Source organism: Vicia villosa, linkage group LG2 (assembly GCF_029867415.1).
Source record: "Vicia villosa cultivar HV-30 ecotype Madison, WI linkage group LG2, Vvil1.0, whole genome shotgun sequence".
Classification (NCBI taxonomy): Eukaryota; Viridiplantae; Streptophyta; class Magnoliopsida; order Fabales; family Fabaceae; genus Vicia; species Vicia villosa.
The window spans coordinates 211,706,158-211,720,893 of NC_081181.1; the positions used below are offsets into that span (position 1 = coordinate 211,706,158).

Sequence of the window (14,736 nt, forward strand, 5' to 3'; positions counted from 1 at the left end):
GATGGAATCTTTATTTTACAAGGTTTGTCCAATAAGTTTTTTTTTTAGAGGGGGGTAAACCGAATCTCGCTTATATGGCAGGGGGGTAAAGTAGTATTAACCCTTTTAAGAAATTTGGATATCTCGCACACACCCTCCTGAACTGTATGATTGATTATGCATAATACCATAGACATCCATTATTATTTCCATTTCATCATCAGCTTTGACCATTTTCCCATATTCACCTTTGAGTTGATTGGTCCCTACTGCGGGTTTAAGTTTATTTCTCACATTTTGGGTTATGTGACACATACAAAGTAATACATAGGATGTAGGAAACAACTTTGCAACCAAATTCATCAGTATGGTATCGCGATCTATTACAATGACATTTGATATGTTTTCTTTGTCCTTCAACATAGTCTTGCACATTTCCAAAGCACGTGTAACATTGTCCTACTTTTTTACTTTCCAAATATGCAAAACCCACTAAAAAAATCATCTTCATCAAATTAACACTAATAATTTCTAAAAGTGAGAGTCTATACTTGTTTGTTTTGTATGTTGAATCAATTATAATCACAGTGGAAAATATGTTGAACCACTTGATGGAATCTAAATGAGTCCAAAATATATCTCGAACTCTTCATCCTCACATATACTCTGTACCTAGAAACATAGTTTTCATCATCCAGAAGTTTCAACAGTTGTTGCATTTCCGTTTTTGGTCCTTTTGTCGCCTGGTTGTTTACAGCACAAACATTGTATATTTGCTTGATATTGGATACATTTGAGGTATTTTTTGTTTCAATGCTTCAAGTATGTTTTTGGACGGCACCATATTCAATAATTTCAAAAATAAATTCCTTCTCCTCGGGTTTACTTCGATATACAATGGGATAACCGGATAACTTGTGACACAAGTAATATTTATGTATACTAGAAAACATATTTAACTTACATGTACTATTCGTCTTAGTATCCACGAACCTTAAAACAACATTCATACTTTCTCGATCTTGTGTCATCTCGTTTCAACTTTCGAATAAGTTGTTGGTATGTTCCACTTTTTTGCTTCTCATTGTTAAGAAATCAAATTAATGCAAGCAATATAGTTTGGAAAACATATTCTTGACTTGAAATTGCAACTTCTTTTTTTCCTTTTGATGTGATAAAACACAACAAAAAATGCTACTTTGGAGCACAAAAATTTATTGAGAATGAGTGGAGTTTTTTTAAGGATTTTGATAGAATGATTGTTTTTGTATCATGAAGAAGAAGAATATGAAATGGTGATATTTTATTTATTTGACATTTCCGAAAATCAATCTCCAAAATTGTCACTAATTTAATTAGGGTGTGGTTCACTTGCCACACTCTTTATGTGTATGTTGAAAACACCATTCAATGATAATCTTAAAAATGCATCTTCGAAATATTTGTTGAAAAAAATAAGTGTATCTTCTTCAAATCAATGACTGACGGTTGTATGAATGGTCAATCTAGCCTATAGGACAAGTGGATCTTTTTCTAATTTGTTTTTATCTTATGGATTGAGTCTCGGCTAAGGCAGGAAATATCATTCTCAAAATTTCAAATAGTTAAATTACTTTTTCATACACATAATAAATTTATCAACTATATATTAGATTGCAAAAGGGAGAGCCTTTCTGAAAACTTAGGCGATGAACCCATAATTCTCGAAGTCACGGTTACTTTTAAAGGTTAATCAAGAAGACATGCATGTTCATATTTTAGTCAGTGCACTACATTATTTATCACACTTTGATATTATTCCACACAAAAATAAATCAAATTCATTATCCTCTATGTTTCAAACCAGGAGCATTCCTTTCCTCTCTTCCTCGACCATTGCTCACTACCAGAACCCTGTCTTCTTCTTCTTCTTCAGCAACCACTTCATCCCAAACAAGAACTTGTTACTCTCACTAATCCACCAATGTGATCCAGGTTTCTGAATCTGATTCTGTAGTAGATTCTCTTGTTGTGGGTTGGTTCTACAAGTTCGCGGATTTCCCCGATCACGCTGTGTTGCGTGTTCCTTTGAAAATGATTTGTCAAGAATTGGTATTCTGTTCCTTTCTCTATCTTTAGTTCAGAAATTATGGTTATTCTTTTGGGTTAGTTCATGCATCATCTTCATTTTTTTATACAAGTGCTGGAAGTTCATTTTTTTATTAGATTCCCTTGGGCACACGTTGAATATGTTCATTTTGTCTAAAAAAATATTTAGAGCGGGTCAAAGTTTTAAACTCTTACCCTCCAATATATTCGTTCTACTCCAATGTTTAATGAAATTTTACGGACATAAATATTAATATTTTTTTATAATTTTAGCCTTAAAAATTAGAGTGCTCTTGGGCTTACCCCGCCCATCAAAATTTTTAAGATTTCATAAATATTTATGCATTATATAAACAAAATTATTTTTTCAAAAATTGTCAAATATTTTTCTATATTTTTTTAATTTTCGTTTTCGGAAGCCTTTTCTTCCCCTCCTCTCCCCTCCAAACTCACAAATTACAAATTATATTTTACTCTTTAGATATGGTGTTATGAGATATTTGTTTTAAATAAAATTATGTTGCAAAAGCATCAAATTTGTTGCAATTATATTTAATAATTTTAATGTAAAACGTAAAGTTGTATTTGTGTTTTAACTTTTAGTCGAGTTCTCTCGAGTGCATATAAAAAACTAATTTTTAGATATTTTATTATATTACATTTTGTATTGAAGATGTTTTTTTTCAACAATGTATTGAAAATGTTATTACTAGTAAAATGACTTAGTATGTAAATTTTTATAATATAATTTTATAGTTAAGTAATTGAAATTTTAGACTCACAAAAAAGAAATTATATGTGGAGACTGTGTGGATAAAAAAATAACATATAAAATTATTTATACTTATAACACTAATATATAATATAAATTTTAGAAAAGAAGACTAATTTGTTTATTATCTTTACAAATTTCTCACTTATATTTTCTTAAATATTATTTATAGTAATTTTATATCGGTGTTAGTTAAAAAGTATCACTTTTGAATGAATAGATTGTTTAAAATAAGTATTAAAGTCAAATTGAATTATAATAAAAGTTTAGTCGATCGAATCGGAAAAATTTCATTTCCTTAAAATTGAATTGAAAGAAATTATTAAATCAATATAATATTTCAGAATTTCGAAAAATATAAATTCAACACTAATAAAAAACTCTTAATATATGGTAACCCATATTGATGTGGCGAATAAGATGTGAGACATCAATTTAAATATGTGCATACTATTTGACAGTAGAAGTTTCTGAAGAAAACACATAATCGTTGAGATTTTGTATTTTTCAAAAAATCATAACTATGATTGTCTTTTCTTTTTGAAGGAAATAGAATTTCTCTACAGTGAAATATTCCATTTCTCTACAGTGAAATATTCCAAATCTAAAGATAGTTCATAAAAAAGATTTGAAATCTAAAGATAGTTATAAAAAAGATTTAAAAGCTCTACAGGGTCATGATGTCAAAAAAAAAATTTAAATGGAATTAAAAAATAATTTAACAAATAAAAATTTTCAAAAAGAAAAAATATCCTTTTTGTCCCTTAATTATACCCCAAGGTCCATTCTGGTCCCTTATCTCTAAAAAGTGTCAAAGTGATTCTTTAATTGTTCAAAAAGGACCACGTTTGTCCTTTCTGTCTGCTCTGTTAGTCAAAGTCAATGAAATGGCGTATGTGGCAGACACGTGTTTAATTAAGTTTCCATATGGGTTATTTTAGTTGCCAGGTGGTTTATTTTGTCTTAGGAATAAAATAGAAAGGAGAAGTGAAATAGAAACTGCATTGTCATTGTTGGTTCTTGGAGGAAACCCTAGCGCAGCTGCCATTGACGAATCTCCAAGTTAAAGTTGTTGCGAACGAAGACGAAGACGACATTCAAGGTGAAAGCGAAAACGAAGACGACATCAGAGGTAAGTTTCTGCATCTGTATTAGTAACGTAGTTAGGTCTGATACTCTAATTTTGTTTTTAATTCCATGTTTCTAAAATCTATGTTCTTCGCGTCTATCTAGAGCATAGTTTGAAATGGATGAATATCTAATCATTACAATCCACCATAGTGGTGAATTTACTAGTGAGGACCTAAGTGTGTACGAAGGAGGTCAGATTTCTAAACTGAGAGTAGATGCTGATAAATGGAGTTTTATTTAGTTGTTAGGTAGTATTAAGGAACTAGGTTATGCAGACATATAAAACATATATTATAAGTTATAATTCTGTATTAGGAAATATGTTTATTTTGATTTTAGTTTCAATTTTGATTTCAGTTTCAATTATGATTTTATTTGTGTCTTAGGATGTCTGATGAGTTTATCTTTGAAGTGAGGAATTTGGAAAACTATGCTGAAAAATTTACAGTCAATCTGAAGGATATGACTTGTTCATGCAGAAGATGAGAGCTGACATGCCTCCCTTGTGTTCATTCACTATCAGCAATCAAAAGTAGGAACCAGAAGATTGATGTTATATTCCTGAGTATTACAGGAAATCAAGATATATGCAAGTGTACAAGTCATTCATTTTTCTAGTCAATGGCTTAAACTTATGGGAGAAAACAGAGTATCCTGATGTTCTGCCATCCAAATTTAGGAAAATGCCATGTAGGCAAAAAAAGGAGGAATTTAGAGCAAGGTGAACTAGATGGCACTGATAAAAAGATGAGAAGAACTGGACCTGTAATTATTAGTGTTTTGGACCTATAAACTGTTTTGGACCTGTAATTATTTGTCATGTTAAAACTGTTATTGTTGATTATGTTCAAGTGGTAACTCAATGCATACTGTAACTCGGTGGGAGAACTGAATTTTGTTTTGTTATTTCGCAAAACATGTTGCGGTTAGCAAGAGTCGCCACCGACTTTTATTTTGTCCAACTTTTAGGAAAGGTATAAAAGTACAGAAAAGACCTTTAAGAAAGAGCTTGAGTTCGGGGGGTAAGTTATGAAAAGGGGATGTGTTAGCACCCTTTTCATCCGTAGTTATCTACGAGCTCTTAATTTGCTCAACTCATTTTTGTTTTGTTTGAAAAGGCTCGAAAACGCAGTGTGTGTATTTGAAAGAGGTGCCAATAGTAAGGCAAGACTTCGCATTGATCATTGTGTCGGTCCTCAAGGATGTATGCGAAGTGTTTTCTGAAATTTCGTTTGAAAATGAGTGGTGTGAAAAACGTTTTTTGTTGAGCAAGCAAATTAGAAGAAGCTTTCCCTAATGTTTGGTCTTTCCTATATTTTACTACTTTCTTTAAGGGATATGACTAACCATACCATTTATGGGTAGGTAATTCTATCTATTAGACTTTTAAGGGACATCGAAGGGTCGTCTATGGTCGTTGAAAGCAACTTGGTAGAGGTACCTTTAGCAAATTTGAAGGGACAAACATCACTTTTCGTAGGCAACAATCGAGGGACGAGATCATGTATTCGTAGGCAACATCGAGGGTCATCGAGGGACTTATGATCTTTGTGATGATTCTTGAATCGAGGGATTTTCGCTAATGGTACCCCTTTATTCGAGGGACATGACCATTTTTATTCGTAAGGCAACCAAGAGGGACGTACCCTAGAGGTGAGTGAGTGCAAGGTGTGTTGTATTCAGTTATTTTATTTATCTTGGAATTAGAGGCGATCTAACGGTTGATTTTATCTTTCCATACAATCCTACTAAGCATACATCTAGCAGTTAATATTTGTACAAAAATATAAAGTGCGGAAATTAGATCCTACGATATTACATGGCTTTAGGATGGGGATTACAGTTTGCCGGATAAAATTATTACAAACCCAAATGAAAATTAAAGCGGAAAAAGAAAATTAATATATACAAAATGTTAAGTGTAAAATTGCTAATGCCCACAAAAGCCCAAGAGTCTCAAGTGCAATACCTCGCAAAACAAAAAAAAACGTTAGTAACAGAGCATAGCATAATGCGCAAGAATGACAAAATATGGATAAATATAGGTCAAGAAGTACTTAAAAGAAATTTAACAATTAATATTAAATTCTAAAACAATCTTTTGTATTTTTTAATTTTTTTTTTTTTTTGCGTTTTTAGATATTAAATAGAAGGCTTAAATGCACTTTTCGTCCCTGTAAGTTAGCAAGTTTTTGATTTTCGTTCCTGTAAGTTTTTTTTTGAGTTGAGTCCCTATATTTCACTTTCGCGTTCGTTTTAGTCCCTAAAATCAAAATCCGCAGAAAATTTCACAGGAAAATCCGCAGGTAACTTGCAGATTTTCCTGCGGATTTTGGCTTTATGGACTAAACCTCAAGCAAAAAGTAAGATATAAGGACTCAAACCAAAAAAAAAAACTTACAATGACGAAAATAAAAAATTCGCAAACTTACAGGGACCAAAAGTATATTTAAGCCTAAATAGAAAATAAAAATCTAACCAAAATAAAATACTTTTTTGTATTAAAAAATAAATAAACTAAATTTTTAAACATCAGCATTTGAATCAATAAAGAAATTAACAAATAAAAATAAAACAATTAAAAGCTAACAAGAATGCAAGAAAAAGAAGTGATAGCCCATTACACTTGCAAAACAGAAAAGAACATAGTCTGCCATCAAAGGAAAATCGGACTGGACTTGTTGTAAGGTCTTTAGCCCAAAAAGAAATCACCAAATAAACTATCAGCCAAATGGGTGTGAATCATTGAAGGTGGGCGTAAATATAGGAAAATCGTTGGGCTTACAACAAAGCCCAATCGGCCTAGTCTGAAGAAGAGAAACAAAACTTAACACCCTAAAACTAATGTTTCACGTCACAGCTTCTCTCTCACGGTTTCCAGCAATTCTTTGTTAAACAAACTCCCTCCTCCTTTCTTGTTTCAAATCTTAATCTCTCTCTATTTTCATTGTTTCACAAAACAATTCAACCAAAACTTCGCCTATTCTGTCAAATCTCTAAACGTAATCAACAATTAAAGCAAAACGATAATCAATGAAACCCATTGGAAACAAATCGCAAATATCGAGAACATTACCGTTGTAGATGTTGCTGTGATATAGAGCTTGAATCGTTGCGAATCGAAGTTGCGATGACGATGACTCGGTGATGATAGTGAGAGCAGTTCGTCGTGTTGGTGTTGAAGACGCTGAGATATGGTAGATGAGTTGGATCGTGATGTTGCGAGTTGATGCTGAACATTGTTGCGAATCAGTGATATCGAGTGATGTTGTGGATTCATTGGGGGAGGAGTATTGTTGGTTTAGCGTGAAACTGCTGCGATTTTTGCGTCTGAGATGTGGCTGAATCGGATTGTTGCGGTGGTCGGGATTTTGTCGGAGCACGCAGGGGAAGATAGTCGCGATTAGATGTTGGTATTGTATGGTAGTTGTTGAAGGAGGGAGTTGCAGGTTTGTGTTGTGTCCTCGTCGGTGTTGGCCGTGAATTTCCGATGTCGAATCTTCATCCCCTTTGATTGTCCTTCCTTCTCTATTCTGCAAAACAAAATCAATGGAAAAAGTGAAATGATTGAAAGCAAGTTGGGTTCGATTCCAATCTTCTTCTTCTCCGCTACTGTTGATTACGTTTGAAACCGCGGGAATGATGATGAACGAATTCTTCTGTGTTTGTTCTGCTTTCTTTCTCATTTTCCTGCAAACACCTTGTTAGTATAGGTTTTGTCATTGTGTTATGAAAAGAAACAAGAATCTTTAATTTGTCTTGTAAAATCAATGACAAGTTAGAATTTGGATTTGTTTATTTTGTTTGTGAAAATCATGCATTCTGGTTTGTGAAGAGATCTTGAAAGAGTTGGTTCATGTTGGATTGAAAGTTTGTATGGCTTTAAAGAAACGTGAAATACATGTATGATGTTGCCTTTTAACTTTGACTTTGAATAAATTAGTTTTTTTTGATAAGCAAAGTTATTTGATTTAATTACAACCAAATAAACAGAACAGCAAAAATATCAAATTACACAGAATTGAAGCAATCCAATGGAGCTTGAAACCAATAATACAAAGAATAATTACTTCTAACTCTCTTGCCTATTGCTTGCCAAATCCAAGAAACCACCTTTAAGCTTGAGATGATATCGTCGAGAACGTACAACTCTTCATCAAATATCATTTTGTTCCTATTGTTCCACATACTCCATATTGTAGCCAGCCACAGCAAACAACAATCCTTCTTACTGATCTTCCCCAAGAGAGCTTGAATGAATTGATTAAAATGGTGTATACCTGATAGCTCTTCCATATTCTGTATATCAAGCCACAAAAAAATGTTCTGCCAAATCCTTTTAGATACTATGCAATTAAAAAACAAATGGTCTAAATCTTTATCCACACTCAAGCATTGAACACAAAGTTTATCATTATCATTGAGATTAATACCCCTCTTCACCAATTGATCTTTAGTTGGGAGTCTATTGAGCATTACTCTCCAACCAAAGACCTTCAGTTTCGAGGGAGTATCCGACTTCCAACAATTGTTGATAGCTGCCAATGTCATTGGCTCTACCACCTCCTCGAGATCTCTATCCCGGAGACTTGAATAGCAGCTTTTCACAGTAAACAGCCCGACTGCATTTGGCCACCACTTGGCTGAATCACGAATCAGAACGTCAGGCTTGAAATCAGACAGTAATTCGATGAGTATAAACGCCTCATCTAAACTATCAAATTTCCCAGCAAATCATCTGCATTAATATGTAGGTCCCATTGCCATGCGCCTTCAAACCAGCTGCCCATATCGCAAACCCGGCCTACAGGATTTTGAGACATGCTGAACAGAATGGGAAATGAATCTTTGAGATTGGATCCCCCAATCCACCTGCTGTACCAGAATAGAAAACTATCTCCCTTGCCAAGAGTAAAATTTATATTACCTGCAAAACAATCAAACGCATTAGTTTTACGCAAGCTCGCCGTGAGCATGTCTTTCCACCAAACTGAAGCCTTCTGATTAGGCTTGAAATCAGGTCCCATCAAGATAGCTTTATGCAAATCACCGTACTTGGCCCTCAAGATTTGACACCACAAGGTTCCCTCTTCATTTAGGATTCTCCACTTCCATTTGCTTAGCATCGCATTATTGAAAACTCCTATGTGTTTAACTCCTAAGCCCCCTTCCTCCTTAGGCTTGCAGATGTTGTTCCAACTCACCCAACTTATGCATTTTTTCTCCTCATTCCCACACCACAAGAACCGACTTTGTATACCAATTATCTCCTTCACAATCTTTATTGGGGCTCTAAAAAAGGACATGTTATAAATAGGAATACTTGATAATACCGAATTAAGAAGAGTTACTCTTCCCCCAATAGACAGCAACCGGGCTTTCCAACCTGACAACTTATTTTTCAAACTGCTCACAACCGATTTCCACGACGAACATCTTCTAGGATTTGATCCAACTTGAATTCCTAAGAATTTGAACGGCAAATCATCTCTACAGCAACACAAAAATTGAGACGCAGCGTCCATGAAGTTGTCTTTTAAATTGACCCCGTAAACCTTGCTTTTGAAAAAATTGACTTTCAATCCTGAGACCAATTCAAACCCTCTGAAAATAGTTTTAATACTCCATAAATTATTCCAACATCCACTGCCCACCATCACCGTGTCGTCCGCAAACTGAAGCATCCTCACTTCCACATTCCTACTCAGCTTATATCCTTCATACAATCCAGATTCAGCTGCCCTATTGACCATGACTGCCAGCCCCTCCACAATCAAAGTAAATAAGAATGGTGACAACGGGTCACCTTGTCTTAACCCTTTTTCTGCCCAGAAATCTTTTGTTGGGCTCCCATTAACGAGAATTGATAAGGAACTGTTACAAATACATGCTTCCATCCACCTACGCCAATTAGTACCGAAACCGAAAAGCTTGATCATACTTCTCAAAAATTGCCAATTGACGCAATCATACGCTTGCTGAAAATCTACTTTGAATATAAAATATTCCTTCTTCTCCTTTCTAGCATGGTCGATGATTTCGTTAAGCGCCAACACCCCATCCAAGATCTGTCTCCCAGGTACAAAAGCCGTCAAAGAGGGTGAAATGATTCCCTTAAGAACCCCTTTAATTCTATTAGCCAGAATCTTTGACAGGATTTTGTACATACAGCCAACCAAACATATAGGACGATATTCGTTCAATCCTTGAGGATTAAAGTTCTTTGGAATTAACGCTATAAACGCAGCCGTTATCGCCTTGGGGAGAGTTGCAGACCTATGAAATTCCTCTACATAATTAACAATATCCTCCTCAAGGAAGCCCCAACACTCTTGGATGAATTTAAAATTAATACCATCCGGCCCCGGGCTCTTTTCACTATCCGACTCCCACACCGCTAACCTGATTTCCTCCCTTGTGAATGCCGCTTCCAGCATATTTTTATCCTCAGGAGAGATCGTGTTAAAACCGACTCCACTCAAAGAAGGCCTGTTGTGGATAGCTTCCTTGAATCTTCCTTCAAAAACCTTCAACACTTCATTGCAAATCCCAGCTACATCATCTAATCTTATGCCATCACCTGTTTGTACAGAAACAATGGCATTCCTCCTTCTCCTTTCTTTGATAACAGAATGAAAATACCTACTGTTTTGGTCACCTTCCATCAACCACTTTTGCCTTGATTTTTGTCTCAGCATACTTTCTTTAAGGCGCAAGTGTTTCCACAAATCATCCACCGCTTCTCTCCTTTCCAAGAACCTCGAACTCAAAACGCCCACATTATCTGGAATAGGATGATTATCTCTTATATTAATCTTTTTTGTGGCCTCTTCAATCTTTAGATCAATCCACCCAAATTTTTCCTTATTCCATACACGCAATTTGTTCCTTAATCTTCTGAATTTTTCTTTCAACACAAATGCTTTTTTTCCTACAATCTCCATAGCTTTCCACTCCTCCTCCACAAAAGACTTGAAATCCCTATTCTCGAACCAACAACTATTGACCCGAAACGGCTTAGGGCCCCAATTCAAATCGTTAGCTTTTAACCAAATAGGCGCGTGATCTGAAATATCCATGTCTCCGACGAATTGTCCTACTATCTTCCAATTATCCGTCATTTCTCCTGATAACAGAAATCTATCCAGCCTGCTTTTTAAACTACCTTCCTTGTTAGACCAGGTGAATAAGCTACCAATAGAAGGGACATCCACCAGCCCCATTTGATCTATGAACTCATTAAATTCAGCCATATTTGTGTTCCTGCTAGATGAATTCCTACCTACTCTTTCGAAGTTATCTCTAATTGAATTAAAATCCCCACCCTAACACCACCACCCCACCACCAAATTGTTTTTAAGCGCCACCAGTTTTGACCACAAAGAACGTTTACCCGATAAAAGGCAAGAAGAGTAAACATTCACAAAATAATAAACCTGACCTTTGAATTCAGCACAAACTCTCACTAATCCCTCGGTTATGAAGCTGAACAGAGGTAAGATAATCTTTGAATAAATTAGTGTTGTTAGTAAAAAAAAAAGGTGACTTGCTACTGTTTCTACATGAATAAGAGGAAAAAGAAAAAATCATATATACATAAAGGAGCTTTAGGATTAACTAAGAAAACACGTACAAAATTTTCTAGTTAGAAATTAAAAAGTTTTTATACATGAATGTCAAATTAAAATTAAAAGAAAATAAATGGGGCCTCGTATGTTTATCATTGGCCCAAAATAATTTAAAAAACGTATTGTCGCTACCGCGAAAATCAACAGAGTCGCCACTAACATATTTATCCTGAAAAGAAAGGGAATGTCAGCAAACCACAAAACAAAACAAAACAAAACAACAGCCTCACGACCAGTGAAAAGGGTAAGGGAGTCGGTTACGCGAGGGAAAGGTGTTAGCACCCCACGCGCCCATCAAGCAAACTGCGCTAATCTGTACTAAAATGCATGCAAAATGTAGGGAAAAGAAAGAATTATACTCGCACGGGCCCTATCCCGCTGCCTACGTATCCTTTTTGAGGAATCAGAGGTACCGTAGCTCGGCTAACTAGTTTCTGTTTGTTTTATGTTTTTTAGATGAACGAGTTACATTCACACTGTAAATAAAGTTATGAAAAAAGTGTTTGGGTTGACAGTGTGAAATTAGTAGATGATTGTTGGAAAATTGTTGGTTTTTGTTGATGAAAAATAGAGGGTGAGATACGTCCAGTTGCAAAAAAATGATAAAAAAATTTAAAAACTGACAAAGCGCACCAGGCGGGATTTGAACCCGTGACCTTTTGTTTGCAAGTCTTTCATTCTTACTATTTTGCAGCTTCATAAACTGGTCTTTCTCATCCACCACATCATCAAAGGACCATTGAAAAAATCCACACCCTATTTTGGTTGAACCATGTGATGTTCAACATTCGCATAAATCATAAGTCAATACATGAGATGAACACACAATTGAAATTCGTTTTTACCTTGTAATTACGACAACCCCAAAATTGCTTCCCAAAATTCGTGGTAGTTTAAGCCCTTAGAAGAAGAGCTATCTCTCCACACCCACATACGGGTTTCCATCGCAAATTTCCAACTAAACCACCACCACTCTTCGTATTCGAGTCATAAGAACATGGCCCTAAGATTGATGATGATGTCTTCTTCATTTTACACAAATAATTTTGGAAACTGACTTGGGATTGAAATGGAAACCCTAGAATTTGGGGAAAGCAAAGATGAAGAAATATGAAGGAAACGGTAAAGAAGACAAGGTTGAAGAATGAGCATATAACATTTCACATCACCTGCCACGTATACAAATCTAACGTCCGTTTGTGCCATTTGGACAGAAAGGCCAAACATGGTCCTTTTTGAACAATTAAAGGACCACTTTGACACTTTTTAGAGATAAGGGACCAGAATGGACATTGAGGTATAGTTAAAGGACCAAAAAGGATATTTTGTCGAAAAACAAAGCAACAAAGCATCAATTTATCATAAATAATCGAAATTACATAGATAGTTCAACATAAAATTAAAGTTGCATATTGTTAAACACGGGTAGTTGTGGACGACACAACATTTTGATAACGTCTTCTCCCGATATTTGAAGTTTCATATCCAACTCGATTAGAACCTTCGAAGAATATCGTTCAAAATTTGTCCATATAACCTTTAAATTGTGGTCGCTCTTGAGCTCAAATGGGGTGAACTTGACGTTTCTTCGGCGTCCAGTGAAGGTGAACGGTACCGAAACTTGGCCACCTTCCGATTTCTTGATAATGCAAGAGGGAATTCAGTGTCGAAATCAACTCCGTGAACGGCGTGTCGCGTGATAACCTAAATTGAAGTGGCATCAGGTAACCACTGCTGAAGTAGACAAAAGCAAGGTGGGGGTAGGTTTGAGTCATTTCTGATTGTGGCTTGATATGTTGATGAAAATGTATAGAAGCATTATTTATAGAAGCATTTTTTGTTATATGATACCAACAAAGTATTGCGGTTGATGTCGGAAAGACAGTACTGAACACATTCATAAGTGCATTATCTCGGTCGAAAACGATGACACTAGGCATATTTTTTTTGATCAATCACAAAGTCTAACATATTCCCAAAGCCCATATAAAGTTATCTTCTTTCTCACATTGCAAAAAAGCGAATCCAACCGACAATGTCTTGTCCGTAGAGGTCACACCAATAATTTCTAGAAGTATAAGCCTATACTTGTTGGTCTTGTACGTCGAATCAATTATAAGGATGGTTGCAAATGTGTTGAACAAGTTGATACTTTCGCAATGAGTCCAAAATATGTCACGAACAGTAACTATGTCCTCACAAGCTTTGAAACTTGAAACATATTGGTTATCACCCAACAGTTTCAAAAGGTGTTGAATTTTCGACCTCGGACCTTTTTTCGTAGTGCTAAGATTGTAATGTTCATTGTATACCTGCTTGATATTTGAAACACTATCTGGTCTTTTTCGCTTCAAATCGGCAAGTATGTTTCTCGGCGCAACTTTGATTATCGATAATTCTGATTCTGGATGGTCGTGTAGCTTGGTCTCCAATGTGTGATTATGAATTTCACAGATGACGCTAAAACACCACAAACCATCAACCCTACAAGATGTGCGCAACTTAAACGAACACGCACACTTTCTCGACCTTGTGTCATCATGTTTTAACTTCCGATTTGTTGGAACATACTTCCCACCCCTCTCGCATCTCATCATAACAAATGCTTGCCTTCTACTAGTGCTATTGTCAGACCTTGCTATCACAACGCTAAATCCAAATTTACTTGCTTTATTTCGGACCCACTGTAGCAAATGTTCACGACAAGTGAATGTCATTTCATTGGTAAATTATGGTCGAACATCCACCGCAATGACAATTGTTTTAACATCTTTAATTGACTCTTTAAACTTAGCATCTACGTTGACGTCTTCCGGAACTTCTAATTCATCTCCGGAAATGTTGTCGGGATGCGCCATACCTAACATGTGCACAAAACAAATATTCTGTCATGACTGTTTTTTGAATTCTGTAGCAGACCTTATTTCGAAAATGCATTTCCGAAATAAGTTTGGTGAATTTTGGAAGTACATTTCCGAACTGACGTGTTTCTTCTTCAACAAATCAGTACCAATGCAGTAAAATGAGAGAATGAATGAGATAACTTTACCTCAAATTGTAGCTTGCTATGCTCTCCTTGATATAATGAACCACGTGAAACGTGGTTTGGATACGAAAAAATGATTGAAATTGGTTGAG

At 35.3% G+C, this 14,736-nt stretch overlaps 1 protein-coding gene across 1 annotated transcript; it reads right to left on the reverse strand.

Moving 5' to 3' along the window:
* Positions 1–13,562: 13,562 nt before the first annotated feature.
* On the reverse strand, positions 13,563–14,456 carry LOC131651245 (protein FAR1-RELATED SEQUENCE 5-like). Its single transcript, XM_058920915.1, has 2 exons — positions 14,340–14,456; positions 13,563–14,282 (listed from the first exon to the last, which is right to left on the reverse strand). Exons 1-2 carry the CDS (start codon positions 14,454–14,456, stop codon positions 13,563–13,565), a joined length of 837 nt encoding a protein of 278 aa, XP_058776898.1.
* Positions 14,457–14,736: the final 280 nt, after the last annotated feature.

Bases quoted from the DNA above. Each gene is read 5' to 3' on its own strand.
- LOC131651245 (XM_058920915.1), bottom strand. From the start codon at position 14,456: ATGGCGCATCCCGACAACATTTCCGGAGATGAATTAGAAGTTCCGGAA. The intron at 14,283-14,339 runs GTTCGACCATAA...CATTTGCTACAG, and splicing joins CAATTGTCATTGCGGTGGAT to TGGGTCCGAAATAAAGCAAG.